This window comes from Chiroxiphia lanceolata, chromosome 7 (assembly GCF_009829145.1).
Source record: "Chiroxiphia lanceolata isolate bChiLan1 chromosome 7, bChiLan1.pri, whole genome shotgun sequence".
In the NCBI taxonomy this organism is placed as follows: Eukaryota; Metazoa; Chordata; class Aves; order Passeriformes; family Pipridae; genus Chiroxiphia; species Chiroxiphia lanceolata.
The window spans coordinates 14,320,269-14,334,455 of record NC_045643.1 but is presented as its reverse complement, the minus strand read 5'-3'; the positions used below and the strand labels follow the sequence as shown (position 1 = coordinate 14,334,455).

Below are 14,187 nucleotides of genomic sequence, written 5' to 3'. Positions count from 1 at the left end.
GGTGGAACTGTCTCTTCTTGTATATTTGTCCAGTGGCATAATGATCTCTGCAGGGAATCCTAGATACATCCACAGCTGGTAGAGTCATATGTGTCTAGCCCAGCCTCGATGTTTTCTGATGCCTCAGAGGTTTCACTCTCCATCTGGGAGAAATAAGACTGTGATAAACAGTGACAATATCCCTCTTGAAAACCCTGATTGCTGCTTCCAAATAGTTCCTTAAAGATTCTGCCAGTTCTGCAAGACCCACTGAAAGGTTTACAGAAAGGGAAAAACATATGCCATGCTTTTTTGCACCATTTTTCATTGACACCTAATATACTTTAGCAAATATATTAAACAGAAGTCCCTGGTGGTGAAATTCAAAGTTAAAAATCTAACTGAAGTGAGTCATGGATATGGAAGTTATGTGGTTTTGTCTAGTTTGTACACTGTTGCAAGTGTCTGTGTGGAAAGAAGATGGAAAGAAGGCAATTAGCAGTAGAAAGCATTCTATAGCTTACTGGGGTACTGTTTTCTGTAAGAGCTTCAGCGCTTCTCTGCTGGAGGCAGCCCTGACAGAGGGGCAGCTGCTGGTTTGGGAAGAGCTCATCAGCAGGGAATTCGGTGCATGCAAGAGAAATCATGCAGGAAGAGCAGGGTATCAAATAAGGTTTGCTGGGGCTGTGAGGCAAGGGAAGGAGTGCAGAGAGCAGCCTCTGGCTACATCTCTCGTGTGAGCTGACATATCCTGAGTGCATAGCCCTAATCAGGGCAGGAGGTGAAGGGGTAATGTGCTAAAGGGGCTGCAGGTCAGGCTGGAGAGGGGGAAGGACCATGCTATACTCAGTCTTGTCACCAAGGCAATGGCACAACCACCTGGGAACTGGCAAACTGGGAACAAGCTCTGAAGGCATTGTTACTTAAAGAGTTACTTGGTAGAGCCAGCAGGCAAGCTCTGCTGGGAGAGCTGATCACAGGATGGCACCCTGCCCCAGAAAAGAGACCTTATGAGGTCCCAGCCCACACTGAGCAAGAGAAGCTTGACACCCCAAAGAGAGTGTTCCTAGGGGAAGGAGCTGTGCCTTGCTCACTGCCCAGAAGTAGCAGCACCCAATTAAAGAGGTTGCTGTTTTCATCAGCCCTGTGTAGTGTGACTTTTGAATGGTGTTTCCTCTATTTGCTTTCAGTGGATCCCTTTGAGACAATGCTGAAGTCCCTCTTGAGATACCAGTCCAGCCTGAATGGGGATACAGGAGAGAGCCACATCAGGAGAAAGCTGTATGAAAACAGTGTGACCAAGTCCTTGCAAAGTAACATTGCTCTCATCCAGAAGGTGCGTAACTGCCTTTGTACAGCAGAGAAGCCCCGTGTGTCTCACAGGGGAAAGTTTAATGAGAATGATCACTAGGATAAAGGACCTGCATTTCAATTAGTGCTGGAACTATAAGCATCTGAGACAGCAAACAGCCTCTACCTGTTCAAGCATGGTGTGAATATTTGGTTTCTCTTAGCTCCAGTGGGCTAGGGGGAAGGTCTGAGCTTGGTTACTTTTTATGCCAAGATACCAGATGCAGTTAAAGATACTGCAGAACCCTGATTCTAGATATATTTCCCAGGACAGGAGAGATGAGCAAGGAACCAGCTATTGGGACCACAAACAGGTGAAGAACTGTTCTGTTGATTTAGTCCAGCATCCAGAACATGATGTGTTTTCCCAATCTGGAGCTATTAGTGTTAAAGAGTTTAAGGTTTCTTTTGTGACAGAGGGAACAAGAGAGAAGGATGGGGCTGCCTTGTTGGGAGAAAACCTTGAAAGAGGCAGAAGATTCGAGGCTAAAATGTTACTGTTTAAGTTAACAAGGGAAAGAAATCCTGGAAAGTGTGTAGCTTCATGCCGTAGCCATGAAAGTGTGGTCTGCCTTAGGAGCTGCCTTACGGTGGGAATGTCTCCAGGGGGTGTTTGGTAAATAGACTGCTGATCTTACTTCTAACTAATTGTTCATTCCCTCTCAAGCTGTCAGAAGAGCTGCTAGCCAAATGGCTCTCCCTTCCCGAGGCACAACATGTGCCACTCTGCCAGCACATGCTGGGCTTTGCCATGAAGTCTGTCACGCAGACAGCTATGGGCAGCAGCTTTGAAGATGACCGGGAAGTCATCCGATTCCGCAGGCACCATGATGCAGTAAGTGTCATGAAGAGCCAGGAAATTTCCTATTATATTTTTCCAAACCAAGAGCACAGAGCTTGTGTCTGTGTGCAGTTTAGTACAAGCTACTGCTGTGACTTTAAGGTAAGAGCTTGAGGGCTCTGCCTCAATCGTCCCAAGCTAAAATAGTTAGAAAGATCCTACTGCTGGTCCTGCTGTCATTAGTCTGAAGTGTTTCTAAAGGATCCATGGGTATCAGGAACCTGGATCCAAAGGCAGTTGGGAGATCTTTGGTACCTAAGTCAGTTAAACTCTCTTTGGAGTGCCAGTGGAACTTATTTTTGAAGATCTTCTGAAGGCTCTCTGACATCGTGGAGAAGACAAAATCTGAGGAGATCTCAAGCTGTACTCACATATGAGGATGTCAAATCTGCTGGTGATAGGGCAGGAAAGAAACAGTTCAATTTCCCATTTAAGATTCCCATGCCTCTTTCCCCTACAGCTGTAATTACAGTTGTTTCATTTCCACTTAATTTCAGCTATAACAGACATAGTATCTGAAATGGGACGTGGTGTCCTAAAGAGAAGACCAGTTCCATGTTCATGGGAAGTCAATTTTATTTGGTGTTTTCATTTTCCTGAGTAGGGAAGAATAGAATAGTCCCAGCAGTCTCAGCCTGTGGTGAGTGATGGTACTGTTCTCCCTCTCATTTCAGATCTGGTCAGAGATTGGGAAAGGTTTCTTGGATGGGTCTCTTGACAAAAACATGACTAGGAAGAAGCACTATGAAGATGGTAGGTTCCTCCCAAAATCACAGTTTTCCTCCTGATCTGATTAATACTTAGGAATTAGCTAGTCTATGAAAGCACTTAATTTGCCCAGCTGTCTTGGCTTTTCTTCAGAATTGGTCATCATGCCATAAGCTACCAGATGTGTTGTACTTACTCTCACACAAGATCATTGTTCTGGAGTTGAGTGACAAGCCTGCCATTACTTGAGAAGTTTGTAGGACTAGAACTCTAGTTCCAGGCCTAATTCTAGGGTCTATCCAGTCTGAAGAGTGATAGAGGTGAAGTATCAGGGTATGCTTGCTCCCTTCCTATTCTGTTCCCTAGTGTCCACTTTTGACCTCTCTTGGAGGCAAGCAACTGTGCTAGGTGGAGAGAGATGGAGCCACTTGATTTGGCCTCTATGGGCATCCATATGATGCACCTTTTGGGGAATGTGCTACCAGACAGTCACTGATAGGCTGGAGGACACAAGTACAGAGGTGCTGCTTTGAGGGATACTTTCCATGGGATAGCCTCTGATGTGCTCTTACAAGGTAACATGATTTTCAGGTCTGTTATGGCAGTACTTTTGTTTCTCATATATTTTATAGTAAGTAATTTTATTTTTTGGTTGTCCTGTCTTTTTTCGATCTTAATAATTAAACCCTTTCAGTATTGATTGATAAGATGTTAAACAAAAGTAGCTTTGATCTGGAACTAAGGATTTGCTTGTAAATCCTCCAGATTCAGTGTTTCCTTGTTCTTGGATAGTCTTCAGTAGGTCATTTAAATCAGGCAGCCAATGGCATCTAGGTCCCTAACTCCCCTTAGTTCTCATGATAGTTACCAGGAGTTGGGCACTCAGACAACTTCAGATATGTGGACTTGTTGTGCCAAAACCCTCCTCTCCATTTTCCCCACCCTCCTCTCTCTGCCTATGCAGACTCTTTAGCACAGAGCCATCCTCTTGTTCCATGCCTGTAGAACCCCTGGCAAAAGGGGCACCATCAGTGGCTGGAGGTGCTGTGGTACTGTAGTAATTATAGCCCTCCAGGTCAGGTAACCAGTGTTATGTGGCTCATACATGTTTTCATGGAGGCTGATTAAACAGTGATGGTTCAACATGGTGATTTGACTTCCCCTTAAGTGATTTCAGCTCATAGAGTGCACATCTTGGTTATACCTGTAAGGATGGCTTTTTACAGGCAGCCTGTGCTATTTGATTTCTACATTTTCAACTAAATTGAAGATGCTGCCTTTCAGATTGACAGTAACATGTAACAGAGGCTGCTTCTGTAACTGAGCCCAGCAGGGACAGCTGGTCTGAAAATCTGCTTGAGGAGACGGATTTACTTCTCTGCAGCACCAGTATGACCAGATTTTAAAATAAACATTTCTTTTTTGTTCCAAAGCTCTGGTGGAGATGGAATCCGTCTTAAGGAAAGTTACAAAAGAGCGCCGAGGCAGATCATTCAACAGGCATGTCTTTGTAGACATCTTGCTGCAAGGGAATCTGAGTGACCAGCAGGTCTGTGCAGCTGTTATGTCATTACACAGTAATGGAGTTTTGATAGATGGGCAACTCATTACATTGTAGCCTTTGATTAGTGTAAGTTATTGCATCTTAGCTCAGATTCTTTACTAAAGCAGGATTTCTAGTTCTTTTTTCCACTCCTACAGTGTTTAATTGCATTAGACTTTGGTAGCTTTCCTTACCACTGCTTCATAGCTATTTTTATAAACCAGAAATATGTTAATATTAAGCATGTCTCATGTGCAATTCCAGTGGAATTTCTACAGAGAGTTCAGTCCATGTCTTCTAGATTTATATCCTGCTCTTTGCACTAAAGAGATTTCATGTGCTTGAGAGGAGAATGTGCCACTTCTTTTTTATCTTTACAGTCTTACAAACTTCAGTCTCTGAAGTAGATTTTATTTCCTAGATTCTGGAAGACACAATGATTTTCACCCTGGCAGGATGCATAATCACTGCTAACTGTAAGTACAGATTGTAGGTAACTTCCCATCCTTACACTCGGATGCCTAAAACTCTGTGTGATGACATGAGACTTATCCTAGGCTAATAAAAAGTTGTATTCATCATTTTCTTTCTTCTGAACTACAAACATATAGGAGAAGCTAATTTTTACATCAGACTCTTGACACAGCCTCACAGCTACTGAATTGAAACCAAGCTGTGTTTGACAGCATTCCCAGTCTTTTGGTGAACCTTGAAATTTCTTCCCATTGCTTTTTGCTTGCTCTCTTAACCCCAGATAACTGATGCTACATTTGATGAAAAAGCATTAAAATGTATAACCCACAAAGATCATGTTGTAAAATAGGTTCTGGCACATGGGAAAGAAATTATAGTAGAATGTTGGAATTTGCCTGGACACTTTGAATTTCTGGAGGATAGGTATGTTCCATGTATGGAGGACATTCAAAGGAGTACTCTGGGATTTGTGCAAAGACTGTGGCAAAGAAATACAAATAAAAATACTAGCTGAAGCTGTGTAAAATATCTTATGATAGGGGGATGGTTATCTGGCCCTGTATCTCAGCCAGTGGGGCTGGGACTCCAAAGAAAACCTCTGAGGTGCATCTAGGTGTTAAACAATGTGGAAAATAAATTAGGCAACTATGATAATACTCTTCCTCAGGGAATATCCTCTGCAAGTACTCCAGGAAGACTGTAGTTTTAAGGGGCTTGAATACACATGGATTCCAGATAGTTCTCACAGACAGACATTTTTGAGTGCTAGAAACATTTCCTTCTAGCTTTACATCCTACACACTTATTTCTTATGCAAGGTTTCTTTGTCACTCTGCTATTGAAGATATCTTGAGTACTTCATAAAAGAGATGTAGTGGAGACAAGTGCTGACCAACCTGCTGCAGAGAGTTCCTTGTCAGGAGCCCCGGGCATTGGCTGTGCCAATTCATTTCCATGGTTGGTCTAATAACCCTGATTCCAGGGCTTGTTGATCTGTATGGTTCCTTTGCCAGAGCTGAGGGACTGAATGACTTAGTCTCCTGCACAGCTCCCTAAGCTCCTCACAGCATCCAAAAGAGAATTTTAGCTTGCAGGGTCTCTTACTACACAGGAGTTCAGCTCTGTTCCTGCCACTGAATACAGAATCAGCATAGCCTGCTGTGAACAGAGGTCACCCTTTTTTTAGGTCAGAAAGTGACGTTGAAAATACAGGAAGTAAGAAAACTGAATGCAGGTTGTAAAGGATTGAATATTCTGGGTCCAGTCTTGTTTTGATTTCTTCCCCAGTGTGTACCTGGGCAGTCTATTTCCTGACAACCTCAGAAGATGTCCAGCAGAATCTCTACAAGGAGGTGGACCGCATTCTGGGGAAGGGACCAATTACACTTGAGAAAATTGAGCAGCTCAGGTGAGTCCTATAGAAGGAACTGCAGAGGAAGGCTATGTCATGTGGTGTGGGACAGGGGTTTCACATGGAACCTGATGCCTAGCCTACACTGGGCCAGGAGAAGGCATCCAAAAGCTACTCCCTTTTTTTTTTCTGGAAGTGATCAAACCACAGGATGACTTGCAACACAGAGAGAATCTGCTGTAGGACTCCAGACATGGGGACCAAGGTGCTCATTTCAGGGTGTCTTTTGAAAACCCTTTACGTTCATTGGTAGAGGAAAGTACAGAATCAGTGCTCTGGCTGCCAGGCCAAAATTTGTTTGCTTAACTGTATTGTTTGGTTTCTGTCCTAGTTTTCCAAAAGTAGAAGTAATCAGTCATTTTCCTGGTTGGATTCATGTTCAACATATTTAGAAAGAAAACATGGACCAATCTTCTTTTCAAAGGACCACTGGATGATGACTAGTCAACAGTATGCCTTTATTTTTTGTGCATCTGTTGGTTTAACTGGGTGCATTTTGGTTTTGGACTAGTGTTAGGGAGTATCAAATGTGTCGGTTTCTTGCTGCTTCTTATATGGGTGAGAGAACCACAAAAAGGGCTGGTGTGTCTGTGCTTTTTAGCAGCTTTAGTTTGGTTTAAAATCTGAAAGACGAGAGATTTCGATAACCTTCTGTAAAAGCTGTTAATGAGATTTAGTGCTTCTTGCAAAGCTGGGACTCCTTGCCAGAAAAAAATTGCAGCAGGTGACTCAGCTCTCCTTGCTGCCACAGGGATGTGGACAAGCTTCTCTCTGGGAGGGTTAAACTAACCAAGTGTTACTGGTTGCAGATACTGTCGGCAAGTCCTGTGTGAGACAGTGCGAACAGCAAAGCTGACTCCCATTGCTGCACAGCTGCAGGAGCTGGAGGGCAGAGTCGACCAACACACTATCCCCAAAGAGGTAGGGCCATGCTGGGAGCAGTAGGCCACTCCTTTCCTGTAGGGGGAGTTTGCTGTTTCCTCTTTTTCCCGACTAGGGGTGAGGCTGGAAGAGCGTTTCTTCTCAAACTGTTCAACCTGAGTAGCTGTTCTGTCATCTGAAAGTACAGTTTAGCTCAAAGTTTGCCTGCAGTTCCTCTGCAGGAGAGGCTCTGGGAATTCATGTTCTCTTGCTGAGCAGATTTGCTTCCAGTTCTGGGTCTATCAGAGATGAGTAATCTTTTGAAGGGGCTTATAGGCTCAGTTGTGCATGAAAGAACATTGTTTAAGGCCTGATTATATCACTCATCATATCACCTTCCATTGCAGAGAATAAAGTAGCCCATACATACATGCCAGCAAGAGCAGAGAAATGGGGTCATACCCTCGGTAACCACTCAGTCACAGCATGATTCTTAGAAGTTAAAATCCTAACATCTGGGCATGGATTATGGAAATCTGTAGATGAATATAGTATAATTGTCTTTTTAATCCACCTAAATATGAGTAGTCTACAAAGTAATCATCATCCAGCAGAGCTGTCCAGAGGTGTCTTTAATTGTGCATTTCTTTCTGCTGTGACATAAATGTCATAATTTTCTTTGCAGGCACTTGTGCTTTATGCTCTTGGTGTGATGCTGCAGGATAGTTCATCTTGGCCATCACCATACAAGTATGTAGAATCAACTTATTGCAACTAATTCCTTTCCTTTTTTAAATTAGATCTTAAAGTACAGCCTTTTAGGCTGCAGGGCCTGCCTTAAACAGATTTTGGAGATGAAAGGCAGTGTAAGAAAATCAGTTTATTAAGATTTTGGTTTGGTTTTCTCCATGGATATGCTTTTGGAGCAATTAAAGTCATGATCCTCCCATGCTCCAGTCTGCCTGTGTGCGTGTGTGTGTTAGAGTTTAATAAAAACTTTTTTTGTGCACACACAAAGAGCTTCCCTGGAAAATGCTGGTAAATTCTGTTTAAGGTTTTCTGTGAAACAGTGACTTGAATGGCTTTGGAATCACTGCTTGTCATCATGAAACAATGATACAAGAGAGGAAATGTCAGCCTGAAATTTTTGTTTTTTCAGGGGGAAGGGAAATGCTGCCTCATTATTTCTGTCTGTGAAAACAGAACAGGATCCAGGCCAGTGTTTTGGAGGTTAAAGAAAAAAATTGCTGTAGCTTCCTGTGGCCTCCAGGTGGCAAATATTAACGTATATCTGACTTACTTCACTTGGGCTAGGAAAAAATGTGGGTCAGTTATTCTAGACAGAGAGAAAAGACAGCTGAGGTTTAGGAGAAAGAATAGAGCCTTTAGAACAGCACTTGTCTGGTGCTGTGAGTATACCTCTTAGAAAAGGCTCAGGCACTGATGCACCACTCTACAAGCACCTTGGCAGGCATTCCCTGCTAGGATAGGACACGACAGTGTTTAGGTTTGCTGAGGCCTCGTGGGAGAGACAGTGAGGACTGCTATAAACATTGTGTGTTTATTCCAGGAAGACTGGGGTTGAGCCTGAAGTAGATGTGTATTTCTGTGACAGAGACAGGAGATCAGCTCTGTGTGATGTTTTCACCTATCTGCTGTACAGAAACACTGTGCATAGCTGTTTGCCCTCCGTATTTATTTGCTAGGCAGCTGCATTTTCTCTCCTATTACATCTGTAATTCGCCACTTCAAGAGGAATGTAAGTCTGATGCTGCTTTTCCTGAGGGTCAGCACCCACATGCCCTTTCACCTTGTTAGAAGCAGAGCTTGGATGTTTAGGCAGGGAAATGAAGGCTTGAAGAATTAAGCAGAAAGGTTTAGCAGAAAGGGAAAACTGTCTTCCATCCATCCATCCATCCATCCATCCATCCATCCATCAAATTTTCTGTTTGGAAGTGGTTTTTTTGTAACATTTTAATTGAATAATATTTTGTTAGTCTCCCTTGTTTTAACTCATGCCAGCCCTGGATAATAGTTTTCTTACAGCTTCTACCATCCTAAAGCTGGAAACCATTTTTCTCACTTGAATGAGTCACCGTCTTCCCTCCCCCAGCACATACACATACACACACCAGCTGCTTGAAGAAAAGTGTGAGAGGCAAGGAGAAAAGAGAAATATTTTTGGAAGTGAAAAAGGAAGGGACTCGGAGGGAGAGAGGGAGGGAGGCAAATGAGATTGCGTGTGCCCTGGAGGGGAATAGAGGGCAGGTAGCAGCATTAGCTCAGCTGTGTACTCAAGCTAAATACCCACTGCTGAGGGGTAATGCATGTTAGTTCCAGCCCTGTCTCACACTAACTGAGTTTGTCAGCATTTTGACCAAGATGGAACACAGCTGACCAGCTGGGAACATTAATGGAGTGGATGCACAATTGGCTTTACATATTTGTGTGGAATTACGCAGCACGATTTAGAGAGAGCAAATTAGTGAGATTCTGTATTTTGTTGCCAGTTTCTTACTCGAGTGTGTGCCCATGTTTATGGGAAAAGGGTGCTGTGCCTGAACAGAAAGCCTTAGTGTATTTTGTTTTTCATAGGTTTGACCCAGAGAGATTCAATGAGGAATCAGCCATGAAAAACCTGTCCTTGTTGGGTTTTTCAGGGAGCCAGGAGTGCCCGGAGCTGAGGTGAGCATAGGAAAGGGGGTCTTTGTGAGTCTCTCTGGCAGAACAGGAGAGGAGGTGTTTTCAGCATCTTCCTGGTACTGCTGGGACAACCTGTCTAGGCTAGCTGTTGTCCTTTGGCACATCTACATCATAGCAAGGTTTTTATTCTTTTCTCCTGATTCTTCCCTCAGGTTTGCCTATCTGGTGACTACAGTCCTGCTGAGTGTGCTGGTAAGGAAACTGTACTTCCACCCAGTGAAAGGACAAGTCATGGAGACAAAATATGAACTGGTAACCTCACCAAAGGAGGAAGCCTGGATAACGGTGTCCAAGAGAAGCTAAGAGGAAGCAAAACAAGGGTTTGAAAGTGCCGATAGAGAAGTTCTGAGCAAGGGTCTTAAGGAGAATCGTGCTGGCACCACGTTGACTCAGCCAAGGAATTTTACATCCAGTTTTTTTTACCTTCTACATTCTTAAGCACATGCCTATCTTGGGTACTTTTTCTAACTCAACCAGTAGTCATATTAAAATAGATTTAATCTGTATGCCTTTTTACATTTGCTTTTGGATTTCTGGCCAAATCATTGCAGAGGAAGCAACAAAACCTTTCAGTGATATATGTATGAACTATTGGGTATCAGCTAGTCAAAGACCAGCCCCTTTCCAATAGCAGCCAGAGCTGGATAAGAGTGCCTCTGTTATCCAGTGGAATGCTTCTTCATGGATCCTAACTAGATAAGATCTTGGAGACACAAGGACAAAGCCTTTCTCTATATATAGGTATTTTTATTCAAAGTGTCTTTCCTTCCCTTGAGCTATCTCTATAACTGTCAAGAAGAGCAGATACATCTTGTGAGAAGTATGTGTGAGTGTGAGAGAGAGAGAAATAAAGTGGGGTGGGAATTGCACCAGTTCTCTTGCTGTATAATCTTGGCATGCTGTGGGGTTGCAAGAGAAAGAATGACTGAGAAATGCTAGTAAACCAAGAGGAATAAAATTGGTTTGGCCCCAGAGAAAACAGAAGTATCAGTAATAATATAATGAAATTAAATAAAGCCATAGAACAAAGCCCTGAGAAAGGGATTCTCTGTCCTGAAAGTTCTGAGGGCAGTGTCTAATATAATCTACATCAGAAGTTGACAGATGCTTTCAGTTCATTCATCACTGGGTCAGCCTGAGATTGATCATACAAATGCTGGAAAGGCAGAGTGCTGATTTTATAGAGCTCTAGATTAATGTTGTACTTAATAACTTAAAAGCCTTTCAAAGAATCTTTTTCCTCCTCCAAAATGGGTGCCAGCCAAAGCAGCATCAGGTGCTGCATGTTCACATGCTTTTCCCTACTTCTTTCTTTCTCTTTTGTCCATCACAGGACAGCTCCTGAAAGATTTTTCAGAGTGCCACTGAAAAGGTTGTGAAGCAGGAACCTCTTCCTCCATCATCACATTGGAGTAATTGCCATCTGACTTCCTTTTCAGGTTGTGTTTCTCCCTTTTCTTGCTTACACAGGATCACCCTTTATCTTTATTTCCTTTATCAGGAAATCTGCTGGTCTCGTAAAAATGTTCTTGCTCTTGTATTGCTGCCGAGTGCCAGCCTGAATGCAGTCCTGTCAGCTCTTCTGGAGTTAACATCTGATGCCAGCCTCTGTGGGCACAAGACAAAGAAAATTCTGCTCTTGGGTTTAATGTGTCAGCTCTGCTTTTGGTCGAGCTGTAGAGATTCAGATCCCCCTCAGTGTAGCTTCTGTTGGGGGAGAGGTGACACAGAGATGCTGGGCAGAAAAAGGAGGGTTGTGCAGTTCAGCTTCCTGCCTCTCTTGCATTGATTTTTATAATGAACTGCAAGAAAGCTCTTGCTAATCTGACCTCCACTTAATTCAAGGTTGGTCATGTCTCCAGATAGCAATTCGTGTTAGGCTTTGCTTCACTGCTTATGCAAACAGGCCTATTTTTCTTGAAGGTTGCAGATGTTTCCTAAACCACCTGGAGAAATCAGGATGATAAAGGATTTTAGTTTAAATCATCCGTGGTGTGCAGAGGAGGTAAAACAGAGGTCAAAGTATTGCCTTCTTGGGAAAATATGGTAGGATAACATTGTCCCTGCTAGGAACTGGACAAGGAATCTAATTGTGTGGCAGAAATCTGCTTTATTTTAGCTGTGTCATAGGAGTGAAACTTTTGGACACTAGAAAAGCTTCCCAAGTGTAATTGTCCAGACTTTTGTTACAGCATTTCTCTGCCTTGCTGGAGCTGTTCAAGCCAACTGCCTTGCAACAACCCTTCCCCAGTTACAGGAATCAGAAATGGGAGTGATTCCATATAATTTGTTATGAATTTCCCATCAGCCTCCACCCACAGAGTCTATCTGGGCCAGTGATCAAGCATGCTACAGGAGTCCATGACTGATATAGGAAGAATGTGGCCCAGTGTGCTGGAGAAAGCCAGTGATCAGTTTGTGTTTGCTCAAAACTGTCAAAAAAGCACCCTGACTCATCAGTTAAGGAAATGTGTTGAGCATGGAGGGAAAGGAGGCGGGTGAGGTGCTCTCAAGCATTTGTTATGCACTGCTGGGACACTGAGGTCACAGCCACATTGTTTGCTGAAGTCTGTAAGTTTCCGTTCTTCACTCTATGTGTGTCAGTCATTTCAAACGGCTTAACTACAAAGATTTTAGCCCAGCTGTGGATCCTTGTGTAGCAAACCTTCTTTTTTTGTATGAGAATGTTCATGGATTGGAGCTTTCTCATGAAGTTTTAATCTATTTTGATTTGAAGATTGAAATACCAGTTTTCTCCCAATTTCTGCCCTCACCCCTTGTCCAGCATGCGCTATCAGCTGGTTCTTTTTTGGCCTGGCTTCCTCAGGAAGACTTGTGTTCATAGAGTGTTCCCCCTTCCCGCTTATGTTTGGCCATTTTCTCCGTTCTCTTCTCACAAGAAGTAACTTCTGAGCCTTGGGCTAAATCAGCTGCATTTGACAGAGATCAGGGTATGAAATGTCAACGCTGTTGTGTTCCTGCAAATTTTGTGGGGAAAAAAAAAAGAGAAAGGTGTCTGGACATAGGGAGTCTATGCTAGATGTGTCACAAGATTGCAGTCAAAGCTGAAGCATTGTTAGGTGCTGGCCTGGGGAAAAGCCTGAGTCAGCGCCTGCACTGTAGCAGATTGCCAGTCTCAGGAGTCCAGTCAGTAAAGAACAGGGTTTTGTCAGTCCTGCTGCTCAGCCCCATGCACTAAGGACACATCTAAAGCCCAGAGATCCCTTCTGATTGTAACATGGACATGTGGGCAAGCATTGCAACTTGTGGGAAAAAATGCCTCGATCTAGGAAGAAAGCCAAGGGGGAGGGATTGCTTCTCTAAGATAGGGAATAATTTCTTTTTATGCTTCATATTCCTGCTCTACACCAGCAAGCTGCTTCACAAATTCAACAGGTGGTTTTGAAAAGCATACAGAAAAGCTGTCATTTCAGTCCTTGGACAGGTTTCTACAGAGAGCTGCAAACTCACAGAAGTAAGGTGCTGAATATATCCCTGTGCCTGTGCAACCTGCTGCCCTCAGCAGGTGGTGGGAGCAGTCAGGCCATCCCTAATGGGCTGTTTATGGCTGGCACAGCCTTTTACTTTTGCCCCTTGAATTGGTGGCAACTGGTGAGACAGTCAACACAGCTCTGAGCAGAGCAGACAGCTGAGCTATCCTCCCACCGCCTCCCAAATATCCATGAATGGTGTTACCTCTACATTTTAATTAACCTGGGCTACATAGAGAGGCACTATTGTACATTATTAATATCCTTCTGTTCCCAGCAGTTTAAGAACTTGCTGGTAATGGCTGTGGCATGCAGCACAGGTTTGTGGGCTGTATGTTTTATTTTCCATCATTAAATGGGAAGCATGGTCTTGGCAACTTCTGTCCTACTTGCTGCAAAAGTAAATGTTGGTTGTTGGGCAGAGTGGATGCTTGCTGATTTAAAATACCTTGGGCAGCTCTCGTGCCAGCTCCCCCATTAGCTGTGCAATTATGTGAACCTGAGGCTGCTGGCAATCCAAATTGGGAAAACACTGTCTCTCACCTGCACAGTTTGCTGGTGAACATTTTGGTGCTGCTTTAACTCACAGGTCAGCAGCATTGCTTTCTCACTACTTCTTTGTACATGTTCCCCACTGACAGCAGGAGATACCTGTACAGTCTCCCCCCTCAACAGTGCCATGTATGACCTGCCCAAAGTTTCTGCTAATTCTATGGAAGGGGCTCCCTAACACTGACCATTGCATACAGATATATCTCGATCAGCAGAGTGAAGCCTGTAGCTTATTGACTTCCTCTTTGTGCTCAGATCCTTTTGTAGCTTTGGG

The 14,187-nt window shown here is 43.5% G+C and overlaps 1 protein-coding gene across 3 annotated transcripts in view; it reads left to right on the top strand.

Annotated features, from left to right (window-relative positions):
• LOC116789685 (cytochrome P450 20A1) overlaps window positions 1–14,187 on the top strand; it is a 19,445-nt gene extending 5,258 nt beyond the window's left edge. For all 3 annotated transcript variants that reach the window (XM_032693805.1, XM_032693802.1, XM_032693803.1), the window contains exons 4-13: window positions 1,170–1,315; window positions 1,997–2,164; window positions 2,845–2,923; window positions 4,312–4,427; window positions 4,843–4,897; window positions 6,183–6,303; window positions 7,116–7,227; window positions 7,853–7,917; window positions 9,763–9,852; window positions 10,023–14,187. In XM_032693805.1, coding sequence (XP_032549696.1) covers window positions 1,187–1,315; window positions 1,997–2,164; window positions 2,845–2,923; window positions 4,312–4,427; window positions 4,843–4,897; window positions 6,183–6,303; window positions 7,116–7,227; window positions 7,853–7,917; window positions 9,763–9,852; window positions 10,023–10,173 — 1,086 coding nt within the window. In that variant the 5' untranslated portion in view covers window positions 1,170–1,186 and the 3' untranslated portion in view covers window positions 10,174–14,187. The remainder of the gene's footprint in view (window positions 1–1,169; window positions 1,316–1,996; window positions 2,165–2,844; window positions 2,924–4,311; window positions 4,428–4,842; window positions 4,898–6,182; window positions 6,304–7,115; window positions 7,228–7,852; window positions 7,918–9,762; window positions 9,853–10,022) is intronic.